Below are 24,195 nucleotides of genomic sequence, written 5' to 3' on the forward strand. Positions count from 1 at the left end.
GCTGTTAAAATGATTTTCTTTAAGGACACATTACATCACTTACTGAATAAACTTCAGTGGCAGCCTATTGCCTCTAGGATCAATTGTAAATTCTATTTAGCTTTTTAAATCCCTTCACAACTTGGTTGCAACCTATATTGTCAACCTCATTCAATATTATTCTTCCTCCTGTACACAGCAATCCATCTAAACTTTCTTTCTGTTCCTTACAAAAGAGCACTCCATGTCTCATATCTCTGCCTTTGATTTAAGTGTCCTCAGGTCTAGAATATACTCCCTCTTCATCTCTGTCTCATGGAATTCCTCTCTTTTTTCAAGACATATCTGAGCTACCACCTTCTATGTGAGGGCTGTTCTTAGCTCCTTATTGTTACTTCCTTTCCTCTCAAACCACTTTGCATCTATTGTTTTCATATTTATTCTATATATACCCTTCTATATGTACTCATCTTCCATTATCTATAAGCTTTTTAAGAGTAGAAATTATGTTTTTATTGTATTTGTATCCCCATTAATTACCATGGTTTCTGGTATATAGTCTTCCACTCAATAAATATTTATTGATTAACTTATTTTCAAATTAATGGGTACAAAAGAGAATATCAAAATTATTTTCATTTTCAATTTTTTATCAGAATGTTCAAATGGCTGCTGATAATTAGTGCTTATTTTAAACACTCTTATTTTGAAGACTGTAGTAACATAGACTTTTAGACAACATCTTTCCTTTTTTTGGGGGTGGGGTTAAGTGGCTTGCCCATGGTCACATATTTAGTAAGTATCAAGTGTTAGAGACTGATTTCAACTCAGGTCCTCCTGACCACAGAACTAGTGCTCTAACTACTGATAAACAGGATCTTTAATATATTTTCACTTAACATTCTTATTTTAGTGACTAGGGGAAATGAAAGAGTAGCCAAGTGACTTTAACAACATCAAATGACAAGTTGGTCGCAGAGCAATGAGTTGAACACAATTCTCTAGATTTCTAGTTTAGTACTTATTGACCTACCATGCCATGTAAAAGGGCATCTATAAGGGAAAAAATAATTACCCAACTAAGGCTCAACTCTTTAGCCATATAGAAATATCTGAATAAAAACTTAATTTTCACTTCTTGATCTAAAGGACTTAATATAAAATAGCTCTAGCATATTACTAGACAATAGGATATACTATATTTTTGTAATTATTCTGTGAAATATCACAAGCAATTATAAGTTATACTCATGTAATCACATTAAACAAGTGAAGTTAGTGGTTGAGCAACATTGATTTTATTGCATAAGTCTGCTTATCTACAAAAGTTATTAATTCACAATAGATCTTCTAGTCACTGCAAATTAGGGAAGTCCTACATTATGCAGAACAGGTAAGTAACACTTAGTTTCACCTAGTGAGGTGTTAGCAACAGTGTTAATAATGAAACTTTGTTGAAAAATCCAAACCCTTAATTAAATAAAACATAGTCTTCATTTAAATGCACATAGAAGTAGTAAACTGTAAGCACTCTTCTGTCCTAAGGGAACATACATGAATCAATGCATTTTAAAGATGAAACTCTAGAACAAGTTGTTAAGCTATTGTAAGTATAATCCTATTTGCCTTGTTCAGAATTATGAATTAGAATTGGTCATTGGTAGAAATATCTTACGAATAAAACTCATTAGCACAATCTGAAGATTGGAATGCTGGGGAGGGGGAAAGGGCAGATAAAGCCATTCTTCATCTACCCTCTAAAGAGACTAGTGGTGTCCTCCTAGTCAAATGAACTCGATTTACATGTTTAATGATGCAAAGTGATGAGCAAGGAAGATTTACTGAAGTTCAAACAAAATTATGTAACAAAAACTGTCATTAATGCCAATTTGTATGCAAGGAGTTCCTCTGGTTCCACAGCACAGTCATCAGAAATGTCAGCCTTTTTCAATGTCACTCATTTAAAGAGACTTAAATTTGATAGTGTACTTTGAGCTACATTTGGACAATTTTCTTCTATGAGAAAACTACAAAACAAAGCAAACTATTTCCTGCCAAAGAAATGAATCATTGTTGCTTGTTGTTTAGGTAGTTTCTACTAGATAAAGTCTAAGAATGATCTCTTTTTGGTATAGTAACTTTACATAAAGACAATAATTTAATTAGGGTTATTAATTATCAACAGGTCATCAAGGCTATAGTAAGGTATAAAGGTGGAGAATGGATGATTATCTATTCATCTTGCCATGAATGCAATAATATATAGTTATTGTGGTGCTAGAGGAGTTTTTAAAAAATCATACTTGAATCTAGCAAATGCCCTGATGGTGAGATAGGCGAGACTTTGCCCTATTCCCGATAGTTCTCTCATTTGACAGGAGAGGGGCTGAGAACTGTGATTTTTTAAAACTGGAGTTCCCATCTCCCTCACCTAAACACCATGTTATTTTATATCAACAACTCCTCTTTAACTTATAGTCTTAGAGAAATACTTGTGACAGTCAAATGTTTAATTCTAGATGTGCTTGTAGTGTGTACTTAGAGTGGTTGAGCACACACTACTGTTTGAAGAAAAAAAAGGGAATTTGCATCTCCTTTTTAAAGTCTGATTTTTAAGTGTTTAGTTTTTAGTTAAAATGAATTTTAGTTTTTGTAATTTTTTGTTATATTAAAAACAAGGTCCTTTTTGAGTATTCAGTAATTATTCACTTTTAAAAGTAAATAAAATTCTTAGGATAGACACTGTAATAAAATGGGTTTGGTGACTTACTAGATCTGTACTTGTTTCTTCATGATTATAAAGCCAATTTTGTATCCATCTACTTCTATGCTGTTCTCATGAGCATGGGGGAATGATGCTTTTGGGTTACATGTCAAATAAAAACAAACCTTAGGAACTGTCCAGTTTCCAAAGAAATCTTTAAAAATAGTGTGCTTAAATTTGCAAGATACAAAGATGCCAGGATTATTTATTTGGAGTTGAAAGGGACTCTGAGATCATCAGTCACAGAATCCCAACATTTGAGAGTTAGAAGGCACCTCAGGAATCTACTAATTCAGCCAAAAGAGACTTGCTTATAGCTTACACGAAAAGTTGTCCAGCTTCCTAATCAGACTGTCAAGAAAGGTCCTTCACTTCACCTTTTCATAAAACCCATTCCACTGTGAAATAGGTTTAATTAATAAGAAATGTTTCCTGACACAAAACTTAAAATTTCCCTTTCTTCAACTGATCCTTTCTTCTAGATTCCAACATAACAAATCCATTCATTCCTCCAAATGATAGACCCTACAAGTCCTTGAAGATATCAATTTTATCTCCTGGAATCTTCTTTTTTGTTCCAGGCTAAATATATCATTTTCCTTCAATCAATTAGATCTCTTGTGATGTGAATTTGAGGAGCTTTACCATCTAATTGCCTTCCTCAGGACATCCTCCAACTAATGAGTGTCTTTCATAACTATGATGCTCTAAACTAAACATGCTATTCATGATGAGCTCTGAGGATAGAATTGTATCATATAACTATTCTCTTTCTCGTCCTGGAAACTATTCCCGTTCTTTGATGCATTGTAAGATCTCATTATCATTTTTTTTGATGATCATACTGTCATTTAATAATATTGGGCTTTGCAGTTCAGTAAAACTCACATATATAACACTAGAGATAACCCAATTCTCTAGCTCATCAAGATGATTTTTTTTGCATTCAGTCTAACATCCAATTTTACGCCATATGAATTTGATACACCATTTTATCCTTTAAATCATTAATAAAAACATTAAACATTGCAATGTCAAATAAGTTCAGGAGCTTTTCTTAGGACACCTTCTATCATATGTATATTGAATCAACAACTACTCTTTGAGTTAGGCCATTTTATGTTCAAATCAATATTTGTAGTATTATCTTTTCTTCAAGATAAATTTAAAATATTTTATCAACAACTTTGCTAAAATCTAGGTCAAATATATCCATAAAATTCCCCTCATCTAATACTTTAAGGATTTTGTAATACATGACGATGCACTCAATGCAACGTCTGAGGCTGAAATACAACAAACTATGAATCAATTTTCTGTTTTTTGTGCTAATTTTGTTCTAACTCTTAACAACAAGAAAACAGAGGTTCTGTACTAGTCAAGACCACCCGATCTGTATATGGAACTATCAATTACAGCAAGTTAAGAATTTTGAATGCTGGGAATAAGTTCATTTACCTTGGCACAATACTTTCCAGAGCTGTACAAAAGATGATTAAATTAATATACACATTGCTAGAGCTAGCTCAGTGTTTTGCAGTATCTGAAGAAAAATGTGAAAGAGAAGAGTTATTAGATTATCTACCAAACTGAAGATGCTGTACTCTGTGAACAGAATGGAATTACAGTCCTTCAGAAAAAAAAAAAGTGCAGAAATTTGGAGACATTTCTACTTTAACCAACCATTGTAACAACAACATAAGATTACCTTTGAGACATCTGTTCTTGTTTAAGTAATGCTGGTTCTTCAAAATCTTTACTTTCCTTTCTAGATGTTGACTGTAATGAACCATGCTAGAAATTTTTAAGAACTAAAATGAAGGTCTCTGATCTATTGTTTGGAGAATCTCTGTTTTCTGCTTCCATCCCCCCCCCATTTTTTAAAAAAATAAAAATCAGGATAATAATCTTTCATCTTGTGATGCCCCTTTGGTTTCCAAGATTTTTATATGTCACAGACAATCAATTATTTCAGGGCTCAAGGATATTGTTCATCTACAAAAGTATATATGTATCCTGTGGCCAAGAAATGAAGAAGAGAAGCAAGGAGGGAGTCTTAATTCTTTCTGTTCTGTGTTCAATAATTGGATGATCTTTAATTTCAAAACACAGGTCCTTTAGCACTGAGTTGCATGTATTTAGAAGCTTCTTATCTCCAAAAGATGTGAACACATGATTGGGATCAGAATGGGTGGTTTTATGCATGCCTTATAATTGCATGTGCCATTAACAATTTTGGATTGATTTGGACTATATTCCTCATTTTTCCTTCTCGCCACATTTTGCTAAGTAACAGACAGTTATTCTATTTTTTTTATTATTTCACTGGGGCAGGTGAGGTAGAGACCATCAGTTTCTTATGCAATGAAATATTGAGTTTTGGACATTCTTTGTGTTTGCTAATAACCCCACCTTGCCTTTTGATGGAGATTTTTTAGTTTATGAAACTTGAACTCTAATTGTCTTAATTCAAATTATTTACCACAATGCCCTTCCTTTATGATATGGAGAGTCTTAATATTGTTGGACGAATAGAGTATATATATATATATATATATATATATATATATATATATATAACACATATGTTTTACGAAAGAAGAATATAGGAGAGGGATTGTGGATTTATATAAAATAATTCAGCATGAATGATTCTCTTAAGATCAATTCTCAGAAATTAAGGCAAAAAATTTAAATTGAATTATCAGTCCCAACTAACTAACTAACTGAGTGGACCAAAATATGACTTTACTACCTTTTGAAGTATCCAATTTAACTACCCACTTCTTTGAGATCTATTTTGAAGTTCAAAGAGAACTGACAGTATATTAGTGCTAGATATTTTAAACTTACTCCAGTATCTAGTTGGCAAGTCAAACGAGCAAAATATTTTTTCCTCTTTTTTCTCTACAAAACTTCTTTATTGTTTTTATACACCTTATCTTATTTTATTTTATTTGTCATTTTATAAGATAAAGTAATAGAATTTAAATATATAAATTTCAGTCCATAAGTATAAATAAAAATATGTGTGTTTTGTCCAGTTGTGGCACATCTTTTCCTATACTGCTTAATGGTGAAGTGTGCATTAACCTGCCTTTCATAAATCTTTAGATTTTCTATAATGTCCTAGAGGGTTGATTTTGCTTAGTTTCCTATTCATTATCTTGTTGTTTTTATTTTTTAAATTCCCAGTGATAATGGGAAGGAATACTATTCTCCTGTTATTTAATACTGCAAGTTTCTAAAATCTTCTATATCCTCTGATGACCTTTAATACTAAGATCAGTTTTTAAAAATGTATTCACTTCTGTTTATAAATATGGCTAGGTCCAGATTAGAGTAGATATTTAATCCCCATAAGTGGTAATTTGTATTTGGAATCACACGATTTGAAGTTATACTTTTGTAAAATATGATAGTTGCCTCCCAACCAATGGAAATTGTAGTACAAAATTGAATAATGTGTTCACTTCAGGGGATTCATTATTCACATTAATCAGAACCTACCTGAATGCTGTGACAGAGCTACATTTTTCCTGATGTACTTTTTTTAAATATCAATCATCACCTCAAACTATTGACATTTCGAATTATGTGAAAGGTAGGTACTAGAAAGAGCATTGTATGTGGAGTCAAAAAAGCATGATTTGGAGTTTTTATTCTTTTACTTAGTAACTGGGTGAGCATGTCTGAATTAGTTCATCTTTTTGAACCTCAATTTCTTCATCTTTATAGTGGGGATATAAAGGATTTTACTCTGAGGTATTATAAAAATAAGATGAGAGAGAACATACAGGTTGTCAGAGTTGTAAAAAGTACACAAAAATAGCTGACTTCATTTTTTGAAAATAATTCTTTATTCTTCTTTTTTTATCTGATACTTTGCATGATCATTTTAGTTAGATTTTTACTTTTTTCATGAGTACCTTTTTAACCTTTATCTTCAAGGATAGATGAATTTAGCTTTTCACTATTAGAGAGAGTACCTATATTGATGTGTCATAGATACTCTGAATAATCTCCAGAGAACTGAATTGAAAATTTTAACTTTACTTTTGTCTAATCATCTAATCAGTCAATAAATATTTATTAAAGTGTCTAAGGATGTTCCAGTCATTGAGGTAAACATTGGGTATAAAAAGTTAGATAAAAGACAATGTCTTTTCTCAAAGAGGTCACAATCTAGTGGGGAAAGAAAATTTGTCAAAAGAACCCTGAAAAGGTGGAGTGAGGGCATGATGAAGTTCATAGGAGTGTAATTGGGTAAGGAATGCTCTCCTTTATGAAAGATCTAGGAGGAGTTATTCACTGTCTAGGCCCAACTGTCTCCAAAGAGAAGGAGAGAAGGCCTCAGGGGAAGGAGTACAGAGGAGGTAATAGTTCTTTCAATTTATAATTGACAATCAATTAATCAAACTGAAATGAAATACATACACTTCGCAGGCTACTATGCTATGTCTTATGAGGGATTTCAATTATAGAAAAAATATGGTGTCTGTCCTCAAGTATCTTGTCAGTTTTTGACTACTTCATTGTTTTTGAAATTCATTGTAAATAAAAAAAAATATATGAGTTTTTTTTTAAAACCAAAATCTAATTTGAGGACTCAAGTCCTCTATCAATCTTTATTGTATCAGTAAATGTTATTTGCATCACTAAATTTCTATGGGAATTAGTTCTTTTTTCACTATAATATTTTTTTCATTATACAGATATTTTATTTGTTTTCTACTTACATACAGTGGTAGTTACTACCAGTCATTTTTTACAAGGTTCTGAGTTTTACAATTTTTTCTCCCTCCCTGCCTTCCCTCCCCCTTCCCCCCAACAGAAGGCAATCTGATATAGTCTTTACATTTGCATTCATGATATGCATGGATCAAAATTGAATGTTTTCACTATAATCTTTGACAACTTTCCTAATACTATATGTAGATGTTGACATAAGAGAAAAGAATTTCATGTTTCTGACTTTTTTGATGAACTTATGGAGTTTGATAACTATATCTTTCAATGATATAAACCACTGTTCCTCTGTACTTTACTCCTTGAATAATTCTTATCCATATTTTAATATACCTTCTCCATAGATATTTTGCTTGAGGGACTGGGAAGCCTTCTCATGGAAGTCTATCAGATGTCTCATTCTCAGTATAATCTGACCCATGTCCTTTTTTTCTCTCTGTCCTTATTTGTATCCCTGATTATATTCTTTATACCAACTCTTGTTTTCAAATCATCTGTGATGGCTGGCAGTCATGAAGTATTTAATAAGTACCTGCTTTTTAATTTTTATTATTATTTATTCAGTACTAGGCATGGTGCTAAGAACTGGTTATACAAATATAAATGAAGAGTCTCTCTCCTCAAGGAGCTTACAATGTGTAGTATGATTCAGGCTTCTTGGACCCAATATTGGATGAGTAAATCAGAGTTGGTCAGACCTTAGAGATCATGTCCTCTAAGGGTTAGCAAATTATGGCCCAAATATCAATCCCATAGTCCCTGGAGCTAAGAATATTTTCTGCATTTTAAAAGTTTTATTGTATGTTTTTAAAACATTTTTAAATAAAATTTTATTGTATTTAAAAATGTAAAAATCCTTCTTAGCTCCAGTTTGCTCGTCTCTGATCTAATCCAAATCCCACATTTCATAGATAGGGAAACCAAAGCTAGAGAGAGCAGTGTGATTTGCCTATCATATAACTAAAAGATAGCAAGTCTAAAATTTGAATCTGGATTTTATATTTTGAGTTCTATCCACAAGTTCTTTGAATCTAAGCACTCTCATATTCTGAGGTCTGTATCTATATTCTAGTAGTCTCTAGAGTTGAAGTGCCAGAAATGAAAGGCACAGTCCTCTTCTATTTTTGGAACTTACTGCTGGGATAAAATATGTAGAATTTTCTTCACTTGAAAAATAAATTTCTGAGTCACCCTAGCAATTTTATTTTGGTTACAAAGACCTAGTCTAGATACTAACTTTCAGAGTTTTTTTTTTAACTCACTCTCTAGACCATTCAAAATTCCTAAGGTCAGAGACTCTAATTCCTTCATCCATAGGTAAGGGGGAAAATTAAGATTTAAAGCCTATTTCTTGGCATCCATACAGCTTCTGAGGGTAAAAGCCCAAGAGGTCTTTCCTCTTACCACAAAAAGGAGGTGACAATACTGAGAAACCTTATTAAATACTGACTTATTGACTATCAATCCAATTAGAAAAGATTCCTCCTAACTAAAGTTTAGCCATCAGTAGCCTATGTCTACACTTTTTCCACCTTGCCCCAAAGTCACTTCCTTTATATATCAGTACTATTCTCCCAGAAGCAAGCTTCCTTCTCTCCATATGAATAGATTTCATGTCAGGTGCTTTGATGAGACAGATACCAATAGCACAGTAATCCTTTATCCTTATATGTCTGGGTTACCTTAACCATTATTATTAAATAAAATAACCATATATATGTATATATGTATATATACTTTTACTTGTTTTTGGAGTACTTTAATTCTTTGAATTAAAAAGAGTTTATATTGGGAGCTTTGTTGAGGAATTGCTCTTTCTATATAATAGGAAATATCTCCAGGAGGCTTTATACTGTTGTTTTTTTTTATTTTGTTAGATGTTGTCCCTTCTAAAATATAAAAAGTGTTAAATGCCACTTATAACATGTAATTCCTAACCTTAAATTTTGTTTTTTTAAATCATGGGATTGTTGTTACAGCAATACAGGGTAGACAAGCTGGTGATAACTTTGTTGAATCATCCATTCTTGATGCCATCCAGAGGGTTGACAGTGCAATTAACTCCACAAGAAGAAATCTATTTTCACAGTAAGGATTTATTTTATTTTCCTTATGAAAATTGTTTTCATTTCAGTTCTGTTTAGCTATTGCAAGCTTCATAAATCACAAGCAGGGACACTGTTATGAGATTGTCAAAATATGTTTTCTTTAAGCTTGGCAAGCCAGGCCATTGTCTGGGAAAAGCAGTCATTGTTAGTTCAGCTATTGAAAGAAAAGTTAAGATGCTCCCTGAATTGCTAGCCAATGATTATTCCCCCCAAATTTCTATGAATCAGAACCATCTCTGTAAAGGTACAAAGAGTGATAGAAACTCATGCAATATATTTTGTGATGTTTGAGACCATTAACTAAACTTATGTCAAAATAATTATTTGGAGGTTAGTAAACAAAGAAATTTACTATTGCTAAATTGATAATATTAAAGTATAAAAGATTATCTGTTGAAACCAACAATTTTCTCCTTCCCATATCCATTTTTCCATTATTTTAGAATAAATAAGGGATTTTAGAGTCATATTTTATGAATAAAGGAGAAAAAAAGCACTGTAATAGAAATAATCTGCGATCAATAAGATTAGTATTACAGAATAGATTCTGAGTGTTTTGCTCAAGCTATCATCTCCCAATCAAACATTTTCTTTAATTCCTTTATTATGAAACATGATACAAAGATAAATCCATGAAAAGAGAAACTTATTTCAATTTGAATCAATAATACTGTTTTTTAATGGTCCCTTTTTAAAAAGAGTCTAAATATCCTTTTTAATATAACTTAGAAAGCACAGAGTATTTTTGGCATTAAGAAGCAGGTGTAAAAAAGAAAGTAGCTTCTGTCAATCTCTATGGTGAGTTTGTGATGGTGCCTACTCCCAAAAAACAAATGTATGTTTTCTTGTTTAGAATGAACTTCCACATTTCTATTTGGAAATATCAAAATGTTATATTTTGCATTAATTTCTAAATCAGTTGTCTTTTGAAACAGGTTTCTTTTTTAACCACCTCTAATCACCTAAATTTTAAATAATATCATCCATGGAACTTAGCATTTCATTTGTAACTTTCTTCAGGTTTTTTCTCTTTCAGTAATGTATCACTGTTCTATAATGCCTGTGTGTGTGTGTGTGTGTGTGTGTGTGTGTGTGTGTGTGTGTGTGTATGTGTGTGCACGCATGTGCCTTATCTGCCAGCTATATTATGCTCTCCTTGAAGGTATGTCCTTGACATTCTGCACAATATTTGGAACAAAAGAGAATCACAAAGTTTCAAAACTGGAAGACACCTCAGAAGTCATCTAAACCAACCAATGTCTCACTAAGAACAAATTTTTATTGTCGTTCATTGTTCAAGTTATAGCTAACTCTTTAGAAAACTTATTTGGGGTTTTCTTGGAAGAGGTACTGGAATAGTTTGCCATTTCTTTCTCCAGCTCATTTTACAGATTAAGAAATTGAGGCAAACAGGGTTAAGTGACTTGTTCAGGGTTACTAAGACTAGATATGAACTCACAGAAATGATTTTTCCTTATTCTAGGCCAAGCACTCTATTCACTATACCATCTAGCTACCCTAAACTTCATTCAGATACAGTGAGAAATATTCCAATAAGATTTTAATTAATGGGTTTATTTCAACTTAGAGGAAGCTGTCAAATGAAATTTGCTGGGGTTCAGTCTTTGATCTTGTACTTTTATCCTGTACTTGCTGTTTTAAGCATTTTTATTAACAACTTAGATAAAATAATATGTGGCATGCTTTTGGATTATAAATATGACATAGAGTTGGATGGGATAAATATGCTGATTAAAAGAATGATGATCCAAATGATTTTTGATAGGTCAGAATGATGGGTCAAATGGAAGGACATTGACAAGCTGGAGAGCATTGGAAGGATTATGAATATGATAGTGAGGGGCCTCAGAATCATACTACATGAGGATCATTTTAAGGAAATATTAAATGCAGAGGAAAAAAGTCTTGGGTATAAAGAGCCAAAATAATTTTCCACAAATATTTGAGGGGTTGTCATGTAGAAACATGATCACATTTTCCCTGTATAAGAAAGATAAAAATTGCAAAGATGTAAAGGAAAATTCCATGATAGTTATTTATCCCAAACTTAATGATCTGGCTTGGGAGTTAACCAATTCTATCTGATTAGGAGTATGGATGATCATGTGTTGAGGACATTGTAGAGTGTATTGATTTGGAATTTCTCTACTGGCTATTTCAATTCCAAGATTCTCACTTCTGCTGAAGAACTAACTCATTGCCTTATGAACAAATTCTCTTGCTCTGTTAATAAATATAAGTTCTGGGGCAGCTAGATGGTACAGTGGATAGAGCACTGGACCTGGAGTCATGAGTACCTGAGTTCAAATCCAGCCTCAGATATTTCATAATTACCTAGCTGTATGACCTTGGGCAAGCTATTTAACCCCATTGTCTTACCAAAAAAACCCTAAAAAATAAAATAAAATATAAGTTCAGGGAAGTTTTACCTTACATTGAGCTGAAATCTACTCTTCTGAAGCATTCTTCCTATTACCCCTAACTCTAAATCTTAATTTTCCTCATCTTGGAATTTTCTATTATAATTACATCACTTCCTTTATTATTATACATTACTTTGTATTAATTCAAAATAAAACTGCATTATTTACCTGTGTTTTAATGAGATATATGTATATATGCTTGAGTTTATATAAGTAGACAAACATACATATCTTGGTAATAGTCCTTACTTTGGGCTCCGATTTGTCAGTATCCTTACACTTGATCCATGATTCTGCCCTGTCAGGATTTGTTTGCATCCCAGTTCTTTTTATCAGTATAATTATTTTCTCCGACTTTGTCACATCCTCACATTTTATAGGCATGTCATATATTTCTTTATCTTAGTTGTCAAAAACCTACCTTTCCAGCTTTCTTAAATGCTACTCCCCAGGCAGAGCCAAGATGGTGACAAGAGAGGAATGTCGCTTAGGCGCTCTCTCATAAAACTTATAAACTAAGGACTCTAACTTTTTGAGAGACAGAACCCACAGAGGGACCCAGTGAGGCAGTTCTCCTACTCAAGGTAAACTGGAAAAGAGCAGAAAGGCTCTGCTCCCTGAGCTTGGAGGGCAGCCCACCAGAGGGGTGACCTGCCAGAGCAAAAGAACTTCAGCCTCCCGGAGGCAGCTGTGGCTCACAGCAGCGGGGGAATTTCCTTAGCTACACCCTGGGGAGCACCGGGCACAAATTGGGGGAACAGTGGGGGACCTCTGCCAGAGTGAGCACATGAAGCCCAGCCCTCAGGGCATACAGAGAGCAATGTGGTCTTGCGGCAGCCCAGATGCACAAAACAGAAGAAGGGGGAGCCAGTAAGCAGGAGCGAGATTGCTGAGCTCTGTCCTCTGCCCCTGGAACAGGAGGCTGGGGTTCTGACCACATTCAGATCCTGATTGGAGTCTAGGCCCCCCATAGAACACCAGGGCCCACACCACCTCAGCCCCGTGGCAGAGGGGGGGGTGCTTATGGTCATTCACAGACCAGGAGGGAGGAGAGAGCCTCACACACTGAGACCCTTGTGGGAGTGTCCCAAAAGCTCAGGAAGCACCACAAAAACAGGATTAGTCTGGGAAAATGAGCAAGCAGAGAAGAGGAACAGCATTGAGAAATATTTCTCATATAAGCCCAAGAAGGATCAAAACACTCTGTCTGAAGATGAGGAAGCACATGCTCTTGCATCTAAAGACTCCAAGAAAAACAGAAATTGGGCTCAGGCTATGACAGAGCTCAAAAAAAACTATGAAAATCAAATGAGGGAGATAGCAGAAAAACTGGGAAAAGAAATGAGAGAGATGCAGGAAAAAACATGAAAATGAAGTCAGCAGCTTAGTCAAGGAAATCCAAAAAAATGCTGAAGAAAATAGCATGCTAAAAACCAGCTTAGGTCAAATGGACAATACAGTTCAAAACGTTATTGAGGAGAAGAATGCTTTAAAAAGCAGAATTGGCCAGATGGAAAAAGAGATAAGAAAGCTCTCTGAGGAAAACAAATCTTCAGACAAAGAATAGAACTCAGGGAGATTGATGAATTTATGAGAAATCGGGACTCAATACTTCAAAACCTAAAGAATGAAAACTTAGAAGAAAATGTGAAACATCTCATTGAAAAAAACCAACTGATATGGAAAACATATTTAGGAAAGATAATCTAAAAATTATTGGAATACCTGAAAGTCATGATCAGGAAAAGAGCCTTGACATCATTTTCAAAGAATTACTACAGGAAAATTTCCCTGATATCCTAGAAGCAGAGGGCAAAATAGATATGGAGAGAATCCACCGATCTCCCCAAGAAAGAGATCCCAAAAAACCAACCCCCAGGAATATTATAGTCAAGTTCCAGAACTCCCAAGTCAAAGAAAAATTTTACAAGCATCCAGAAGGACACAATTCAAATACCATGGAGCTGCAATCAGGATCTCACAGGACTTAGCAACAACTACATTAAAAGCTTGTAGGGCTTGTAATATAATATACCAGAAGGCAAAAGAGCTTAGAATGCAACCGAGAATCAACTACCCAGCAAAACTAAAAGTCCTCTTCCAGGGAAAAAGATGGACTTTCAGTGAACCAGGGGAATTTCAAATGTTCCTGTTGAAATGGCCAGAGCTGAACAGAAGGTTTGATCTTCAGATACAGGACTCAGGTGAAGCATGGAGATTGGAGGAGAGGGGGGACATATGAGGAACTTAATGATGATGAACTCCATGTATTCCTGTATAGAAAAATGATAATGATAATATCCAATTAACAGAGCAGGTAGAAGGAGCTTTTATAGTTGAAGCACAGGAGAAAACTGCATTTGAAGATATATTGTGGTGTAAAAAATGGAGTCAATAGATAAAAGGGAAATGGAATGGGAGAAAGAAGGAGAGGGGGGGAATAAGCCAAGATAATTCATATAATAAGATTTTTCTTTATTACAATGAGATATTGCAATGATATGGAAGGGGTAAGGCAAGGGGGAATGAGGGAATCTTCTCTCATCCAAGGTGGCTAGGAGAGGAAACAGCATATATACTCATGGGGCATAGACATTTGGAGTAAGAAGAGTGGGGGACAGGGGAAAGGGGGGGAATGTAAGTGATGGAGGAGAGGATGGACCATGGGGGGAGAGTGGTCAGATATAACACATTTTCTCTTACTTCCTGCAAGGGGCTGGGATTGGATGACCTGTCTGGGACCATAGGGCCAGGTAGATGCTGGGCCTGAGGGGTGGTAAGGGGGCTCAGGGCCTCTTGGCCTCAGGGCCAGAGATCTGTCTGATGAGCCACTCAGCTACCCTATAGCAGAATCAGAGTGAAATGAGAGAGAAAATATAGTACATGGTAGTAGAGAAATATGAAAGGGGGGTGTTGCGATCAGCAATGGCAATGGTGGAAAAATATTTAAGTAACTTTTGTGTTGAACTTATCATAAAGAATGTGATCCACCCATGACAGAATTGATGGTGTTGGAACACAGACTGAAGAACATTTTTTGTTATTATTATTTTGGGGGGGGTGCAGAAAATGGGGCTGAGTGGCCTGCCTGGGGCCACATAGTAGGGTGATTGTTGGGTGTCTGAGGCTCAAGGGCCAGTGCTCTGTCTGCCACCCAGTCACCCCTACTATTATTACTATTTTATTTTATTTTGGGTCTTTTTTTCTTTTTTTTGGTTTTTGCAGGGCAGCGGGGTTGGGGTGCCTTGCATGTCACAGAACTGGGTGATTGTTGGGTGTACGGTGCCGGATATGGGCTCAGGTGCTCCTGGCTCCAGGACTGGTGCTCTGTCCACTGCTCCACCTGGCCATACCTACAATTATTACTATTATTTTTTTAATTTTAATTTTAATTTTTTCTTTCCCCTTTACTTATCGCTCAAGCGAGTCTATTTTTTTGGGGGGGGGGAGAGGGGGGTATTTTTTTTTTTTACTCTTAAACAAGAATATTGTATTAATGTATAAAAATTGTACAAAATAAGACTAAATAAATATAAAAAAAGAAAAAATGCTACTCCCTAACCATACTTCTTGTGCCAGTGATACTGATCTACTGTTTGTTCCACAAACAAGATACTCCATCTTTCGAGTTCAGGTACTCTCTCTGACTCTTTCCTGTGTCTAGAACATCTTTCTCTTCCATTCCAATTTTTGAACTTGTTAGCTTCCTTAAATCCAACCTCTTAATTACAGTGGTTTCCTGATTTAATTACTTACAATTTATCTTGTATATAGCTTGCTTTGTATACATTTATTTGCATGTTGTCTCCTTCATTAGATTGTAAATGAGGGCAAGGATGGTCTGACATGTCTTTTTGCATCACTGGTACTTAAACATTTTTTATCCTTGGTACAATAAACATAGATGTTTACTGATGGATTGAATAATACAGGACTAAGGAACAAGTTCTTAATACATTCCATATATGGATACTATAATCAATATGTACAAAAATATATCTAAATATATACGTATGTAAATGCATGTATGTAACATATAAATATAAATCACTTACATGAATTCATTAAACCATCTAGTCAAGGGTGAATGGGTTTTGCATTTCCTCAGTAAGATTTGCAAATAGGCTTGCAGAGTTGAATGGAATTTCAGTGAAGTCTTATGTAATAAAAAATCTTCCAAACCTTTCATTCCAGTAACTTTCATCAAATTTTCAAGTATATATTTAATAGATGACAAATATGATATTAATGAGAATAAATATTCAATGACTATTTTAAATGCCTCTTCCAAAAGATTGTCTTTCTGAAGTTACATTCAATACCCCTGTATAAATTGTATAAATAGTATTAACTAAGGGGAAGAAATATGGATTGTCCCATTATTAGAGATGATATCTATTACTTTATATTTTCATAATACATTGGATATCCTAGGAGAGTACTCACTAGACTAAGTCCATTCCTTATAAATGTTTACTCAAGTCAATCCATTGACTTTAAAATACCAAAGAAAATATGTTATTTAAGTAAACTCTTGACTTAATTAGTATTGATATATTTTTGTTTGAATTCCTGAAGTATCATTCAGAGGTTTTCTGCAATTTAATTTAATTCATAAATAGCAATGTTTTTGTCATTTGCAGAAGACCTCGAACTCCTAGTGACCTGCTGGCTCAATTCCGCTATCCACGGGACCCCTTCACCGTTGAGACTGCAAGAGCAGGGGAAATTTTTGAACAAACACTTCAGTTGATCCAAGAGAACGTGAAGCAAGGCCTCACTGTTGATTTAGAGGACCAAGGTTAGGATTTATAAGTGTTCACTTCGAAATGTATTATAAAATATCAATGAATTTTCCCATTTTAAAATATCAGCATTTTTGGAATATTTTTTTAAATCAACCAGTGAAGTGCAGGTTTTATAAAGTTAAAAGGGATGAAATGATATAGTCTCTAATCAAAGGAAGATGGTTTCTGTTGTTGCTAATATTAACTAGGTCCTGGCTAAATCTGAGTGAGCCATATGCTATGTACATCCTCTACCCCTAAGATCAATAAGAGATTGCTCCCTTCCTAGTAAGAAGTACTTTATTCTTAAACTGTTATTTCCCTTGTTCACTATTGTAATTATACAAATCGCTTGCTGAGTCTTCAGGCATCTCCATCATCAAGACATGTACATTCCCTGTTACTTTATGGTTTTTTTTCCCCAGCAATTCCTTTTGTAAAACATCAGAAATCTACTTAGTAAATGCTATGGGAAGATGTCACTGAAATTTCTCAGGCATTTTACCTTTTTTCCTTTGAAAGAAAATGAAGTGTTTGCGAAGGTGACTTCTTGTTATTATCAATAGCACACTGATTTTGATATTACTATAACGGTATTCTACCATGACCTCTTTCCCTTACCTTCTTGAGTAACTTCCTTGGGGAAATAAACTGGGAGGTAGGCCAAAACATCTTTTTCATGTCTTCCAGTGTGTGTATTTAAAATAAAATAAAATCTAACCAAACCAAAAGCAATGCATTATCTCCTCAACAGTAAAAGTAACTGATCTGGTTTTGAATTATTGAATCCCTAAAATTTATTAAGTTAAGTTGGAATAGTTTTAATGAATGGTGCTTACAATGACCTCCACTGTAAGACCTTATCCTGACATGCAGATGACCCTAATTCTTGAAGACTATGCCAGAAGATTGCATCCAGTTGGAAAAATATTGGATACAGGCAGTTATGATGATAAATACTGTATAGGTTGTCTTAAGTTTAACTTAGGATAACTCAAGACTTTTGCTTTGTCCTGAGTTAAGCTCTTCACCATAAAGTCAGCCAATAAATGATGACTATGGTAAGTCAAAACAATCTGCCACAAAATGGAGGGGTTTTAGTATTCTTTTGTAGGATACAAATCTGTTTTTGAATTACGAACTCTTTAAAGACTTGAAGAAGCTTGATTGTAGAGAAAAATAAAGATTTAGAAATGGAATATAACAATTTTGGGACTCAGAAGGAATGAGTATTCACAATGGCATCAGAGTGGAGGGCAAGATTTCTCAAAATGTCTAGGATGGATACATGCATCTGAAGCCTGGAAAAGCATAATTTTAAAATATGAGATAATTGTCATGAAAATAATTTAGGGATTTGATTATAGAATTCTGTTTTATGACCAACTTAAATTAAATACAAAATATAAATTTAAATATTAAATAAAAATATAAAAATTTAAGTGCTTTATAGTTGGTAATCAGTGTGAATAAAAAACCTCAAAGGTTAGTTTTAGAAGGAAATATGAATTGAGGTTTTGGCATATATTATGAATATAATTAACAAAGCATAATGACTATGAGGTTTCAATTTGTCCCTTGTCTTCATATGCCTTATCTCCTTGTGGGAACAAAGCAAAAATCTTTAGTTTTCCTCAGTTGATTCTTAACCTTGACTCTACACATAGACTGTTCTTTGACTTGCTTTGTATTTCTGGTGCTTGCCATAGTGCATAACCCATAATATGATACTTGATAAATGTTTATTGACTGTCTGACATTTCATAAACTGTTTTTGCTTTCATCAAAATATGCCACTTGTATGGGGCTGTCATTACTAGACTGTGTTCCTTTGTTTTTTTTACCCCTGTCTCTTATGTTCCTTAGCTTCTTTCAAAACTCATCTTCTGCCAGAGCACTTCCTCATTCACCCCATCTTCTATTGACTTTTCCTCTGCATCATTCTATCAACTTTCTCTATATTATGTACTCATTAATATTTACATATATCTTCCCTGGAGAATGTATATGCTTTAAGGATAGAAAATTTTGTCTTATTTTTGTATCCCCCAATATTTAGCCCTGGTCCTGATGCATAATATAGCCTTGAATACATGTCAGCTGACTAAATATAATTATTTTATTTTTCCTTTTCTTTTGGAAACCTATATGTATCCTCTTCAAAACACTCATTCTACAAAATTTCCAATTTCTGTGCAGTGTATTACTATCTTTCTGGTCATCTAGATACTCAAATGAATCATCCTTAAATCTTCCTTTTCGCCCTCCCCACCCTCATATCCTATCAATTGTCATATCTCAACAACTTCCCATGACAACATTGTTGAACCTTTCTATTTATGTACTCATAGTCATCTCTGGCCTTTTTCAGCCTGTTACAAAGTTTCCACATCTAAGTCTTTTCCTTTTCTCAGCAATCTTTGCAACTATCAAGTTAGTATTCTTAAAGGATAAAACAGAAATCCTTCTTAATAGTGTCTGCATTCTTTCTTTGATTCAATGAACTTGGTGAGCCATCGGATACTTCCGAAAAGATTAGAAACTTTGGCTTACCAGCATGAAGTCACCCAAATGAAGATGTGCATGAAGGACAGGAGAGGGCTGTGCAGATCACCTGTGTCACCTTGCTTAAGAGTAGTGGCATAAAGGAAATCATCAGAGTTGAATGATGGGAAAAGTTGAGTTAGTGATAGAGTCGAAATGAGAGGCAGTCAATGACAAGAGATTAAGTGAAAGATCCTAGCATGTTGAGTGCACCGAAGGATTTCAACAATATGCAAATATATTGGTACAAAAAATATGTCTGCATCTATGTGTGTGTATATACATACGTGTCTGCATATATACTTGTTCGTGGTAGAAATTCTTACCTTCTTATCTGGTATAATTTTCCCCCATTTCCATAATATACACATATTGTAATATATGTATATTTATGTAGAAATGAGAATATATATATATGTAAATATATATCCATATAGAGAAATATCTGTTTGCATATGTGTATATGTAAATGAGGATAAGAAGGTAGGCTTTCCTTCACTACAGCAAACACTCATTTGATGATACATGAATTTATTGGAGTCACAGGTGAAAGTTGAGGTGAGAAGTGGACACCAAAGGTGGAAGAGAACTTGACAATCCTCAGCCAAGAGGTTCTAGTCCCCCTGAGCACTCCCTTTATCTCAATTGTCACCTGGGGCTCCAAGAAGCTATATATATTATCCCATTCTCATAGACCACCCTCTTGTATAGCCAACTTGGCAGAATGGCTAATCAAGTTGAGGGTATAACTGACCATCCTTACACCAATGGACAAGTCAGGGAAAGGTCTACTCCAAGCAGGTTTGGGCAGGTGAGAAAAATTTATTCCAATAGTCATGAAGGACCTGAAGCAGCTTCTGGGGAGTACCCAGAGCTGGGTCAGACGTTGACAGTCATCTTGACTCCTGTCCTGCCACTGGACTTCACTGACTGAAAGAGAGAGGGAGGGAGGGAGGCAGACAATTTTGTGCATCACTGTTTCTCTTAAGTCTTATTTATGTGTGATATTACAAGTGATATCATTGGTCCTCTTCAAAAACTAAGGACAAACAATATATTTTAAAAAACTAAGATTTCTGTTATATGTCAGTTTGTTAACTTTGAGCTTATCAATGAGTTGAATTTTTATTTCACAGGAATGTCTTCTATTTTAACTATATCCCATAACTTTTTGTTTATGCTTGATGTTTTATAGGCCCAGATGTTTGCTCAGTCATTTTTCAGTCATGCCTGATATTTTGTGATACCCTTTCGGATTTTCTTTCCAAAGATACTGGAGAAGTTGGTCAGTTTTCGTCTTCAATGTATTTTGCAGATGAGGATATGGAGGCAAAATAGTTTAATGACTTTCCCATATCCCATGAGAAAATGAATCTTTCCTGACCCAGGCCTGCCACTCTATCCACTGCACCACCTAGCTACCTACCTAGAGTTTTCTATTATTTTGCCAGTTTCCTTGAAGTTATTAAAATGATATTATGTATGCAGGCATGTATATAAATGTAAATATATAAATGTATTCAAATTGTATTTTTATCATTTCTATGAAGGTTAATCAATTAATCAAGCAAAACAAACAGATTTTCTGAAGTTCTTAGTAGGTGTTAGGTACTAAGTACCAGAGTTTCAGAAACAAAAAATGACTTTTAACCTTAAGGTCAGAAGATACTTAGATATGAAGATGTAGACTACATGCAAAATAAATGAAGCTATTTCAGAAGAAATCAAACACTTGTGGTAATCAGGAAAAACCTCTTTAAAAATGGCTCATGAATAAAATATTGAAGATATGATGAATTCTATTTCTCTGTTCATTAATAAATGGGCTATTCACACACACACATATATCCAGCACCATATAGATGAGTTCTATTCATATCACATTTTCATTACTTTAATACTTGACAATTCTATTTTGACATCTACAAATTTTTGAACATAAGGGGTTTTGTTTTACTGCATGAATTGACTTATGATTTTTGAATGTATATCATTTTAATTTATATCCTGTATTATTTGGTTGTTTAAATTACTTTGTATTATTTTGTTGCCCTTGTGAAATTCTGAAATACCCTTTGATTTTACTCTTAGAACTTTCACTGAAATTTTTTCAAAGAAGTCAGGAAGGGGCAGCTAGGTGGTACAGTGGATAGAGCACTGGCCCTGGAGTCAGGAGGACCTGAGTTCAAATCCAGTCTCAGACACTTAATAATTACCTAGCATTGTGAACTTTGGCAAGTCACTTAACCCTATTGCCTAGGCCCCCCCCCCCCCAAAAAAAATAAAAAAAGTAAGGCTATCTGTTAGTAAACACATGACTATTATTAAAGGCATTCTTTAATAAGGGGCAGAGTATAAGCCTGGTCCTTTTCAAATACACATATATTACACACATACACACACATACACACATATATACATATATATGTTTATTCTTTGCTTAGGTTTTTATTTTCTTTGCTCATTTAAAAATAATTACAGTCATCTTAGGTTGGCTCTGTAAAGAATTCTCAGTCAATGCACATTGGACTTTGCATTCCCAGTATTTCTATGTTGTATATTTTCAACATTTGATAAATTTTCTTTCAAGTAGGATTTTGAGCTACTTTAATATTTTTCAACTGTTCTATATTTCAGAATTTCGTTACAATGACTTGGTGTCTCCACACTACCTCGGCCTCATTGCCAACCTCTCTGGATGTACAGCCCACAGACGCTCTCCAAATTGCTCTGATATCTGTTTCCATCAAAAGTACAGAACCCATGATGGCACATGTAACAACTTACAGAACCCAATGTGGGGGGCTTCTATGACTGCTTTTGAACGTATACTAAAACCTGTATATGAAAATGGCTTCAATTTGCCCCGGGGTGTCAACTTAAACTCTTTTTCCAATAAGTATCCACTGCCACTACCCAGAATTGTCTCCACAAAAATGGTTGGGACAGCAACCATTACCCCTGATGATCGATATACTCACATGTTGATGCAATGGGGTCAGTTTTTAGACCATGACTTAGACCAAACAGTGCCTGCATTGAGTATGTCTCGTTTTTCTGATGGTCAGTCATGTAGTTCTGTGTGTACTAATGATCCTCCTTGTTTCCCTATACTTGTCCCCCAGAATGATGCTCGAATATCAAATTCACAATGTATGTTCTTTGTCCGTTCCAGCCCTGTTTGTGGCAGTGGTATGACTTCTCTGATGATGAGCTCAGTCTATGCAAGAGAACAAATTAACCAATTAACATCCTACATTGATGCTTCTAATGTTTATGGAAGTTCTGATCGGGAATCAGAAGAGCTTAGGGATCATACAGATCACAGTGGTCTGCTTAAGAAAGGACTCCTTATCCCCTCTTCTGCAAAGTACCTACTGCCATTTTCCACAGGCCCACCAACTGAATGTACACGAGATGAAAATGAAAGTCAGATCCCATGCTTCCTTGCTGGGGACCACAGAACCAATGAGCAGCTTGCTCTGACAGCCATGCATACTTTGTGGTTCCGAGAACACAATCGGATAGCCACAGAATTGTTTACACTGAACCCACACTGGGATAGAGATACAATTTATAATGAAGCCAGGAAAATTGTTGGTGCACAGATGCAACATATCACATACAGTCACTGGCTGCCGAAGATTCTTGGGGATCATGGAATGAAAATGCTAGGTAATTATAAGGGGTACAACCCCAACGTGAATTCAGGAATTATTAATTCATTTGCTACTGCAGCATTCAGATTTGGCCACACGTTGATCAATCCCATTCTTTATCGCTTGAATGCCACCTTTGGTGAAATCCCTGAAGGTCATCTTCCTCTCCACAAGGCCTTCTTCTCACCCTTCAGGATAATTCAGGAGGGTGGCATTGATCCACTCCTCCGTGGGCTCTTTGGTGTTGCTGGAAAATTACGGGTGCCTTCTCAGCTTCTCAATCTGGAACTGACGGAGAAGCTATTTTCTATGGCACATTCTGTGGCTTTGGATTTAGCTGCTACCAACATCCAAAGGGGGCGTGACCATGGAATTCCACCATATACAGACTTCAGGGTTTTCTGTAACTTAACTTCTGTTGAGAACTTTGAAGATCTTCATAATGAAATTAAAGATCCAAACATTCGAGAGAAACTGAAAAAGTAAGTATAGACACACACACACACACACACACACACACACACACACACACACAGACGTACTGTCAAAATTTAATTTTTTTCATTGGCTGAAAGACATATTCTGTATATAGAAATCTGTTTCTTGGAGATGCTATTCACTGTCTTTGTTAAATTTGTTAAAAATTTAGTCTACTGAGGTTTGGTGAAGGGGGATGATTTCCATCTTAGTGGAAACATTTTAGGAAACATGTTGTATTAGATAAAGAATTGTCCTTGAAGTCAATGAGGTTTAATTTCAAATTCTGCCTCAGATATTGACTAGCAATGACCTTAGAAAATCACTTAATCTCCCTGAACCTTAGTTTTCTCATCTGTAAAATGAGAGAATTGGACTTGATTTCTTGTAAGCTCCCTTCCAGCTCTAAAGTTAGAGGCAATGGGTTGCATAGCGGTTAACGTATACATCTGGAGTTAGGAAGCCAAGTTCAACAATAGCCCCAAACACATATTAGCTATTTGACTAAGGGCAAGTCTCTTAACTTGTCTGCTTCAGTGTCATTATATGAAAAATCAGAGTATCTACCTCATAGGATTGTTATAAAGATCAAATGAGATAATTTCTGTAATACACATTACAAATTTTGAAGCTCTAAGTAACTGCTAGCTATTATCCTCTCCTTTAGAAACTGAAATATTTATG

The 24,195-nt window shown here is 34.8% G+C and overlaps 1 protein-coding gene across 6 annotated transcripts in view; it reads left to right on the forward strand.

Moving 5' to 3' along the window:
• The window catches only part of PXDNL (peroxidasin like), a 586,539-nt gene that overhangs the window by 483,972 nt on the left and 78,372 nt on the right, over positions 1-24,195 (forward strand). For 5 of the 6 annotated variants that reach the window (XM_074206820.1, XM_074206821.1, XM_074206822.1 and 2 more), the window contains 3 exons: positions 9,472-9,580; positions 16,688-16,845; positions 22,013-23,516. In XM_074206820.1, coding sequence (XP_074062921.1) covers positions 9,472-9,580; positions 16,688-16,845; positions 22,013-23,516 — 1,771 coding nt within the window. The remainder of the gene's footprint in view (positions 1-9,471; positions 9,581-16,687; positions 16,846-22,012; positions 23,517-24,195) is intronic. The other variant, XM_074206824.1, reaches the window with a different exon arrangement.

Source organism: Macrotis lagotis, chromosome X (genome assembly GCF_037893015.1).
Source record: "Macrotis lagotis isolate mMagLag1 chromosome X, bilby.v1.9.chrom.fasta, whole genome shotgun sequence".
NCBI lineage: Eukaryota > Metazoa > Chordata > Mammalia > Peramelemorphia > Peramelidae > Macrotis > Macrotis lagotis.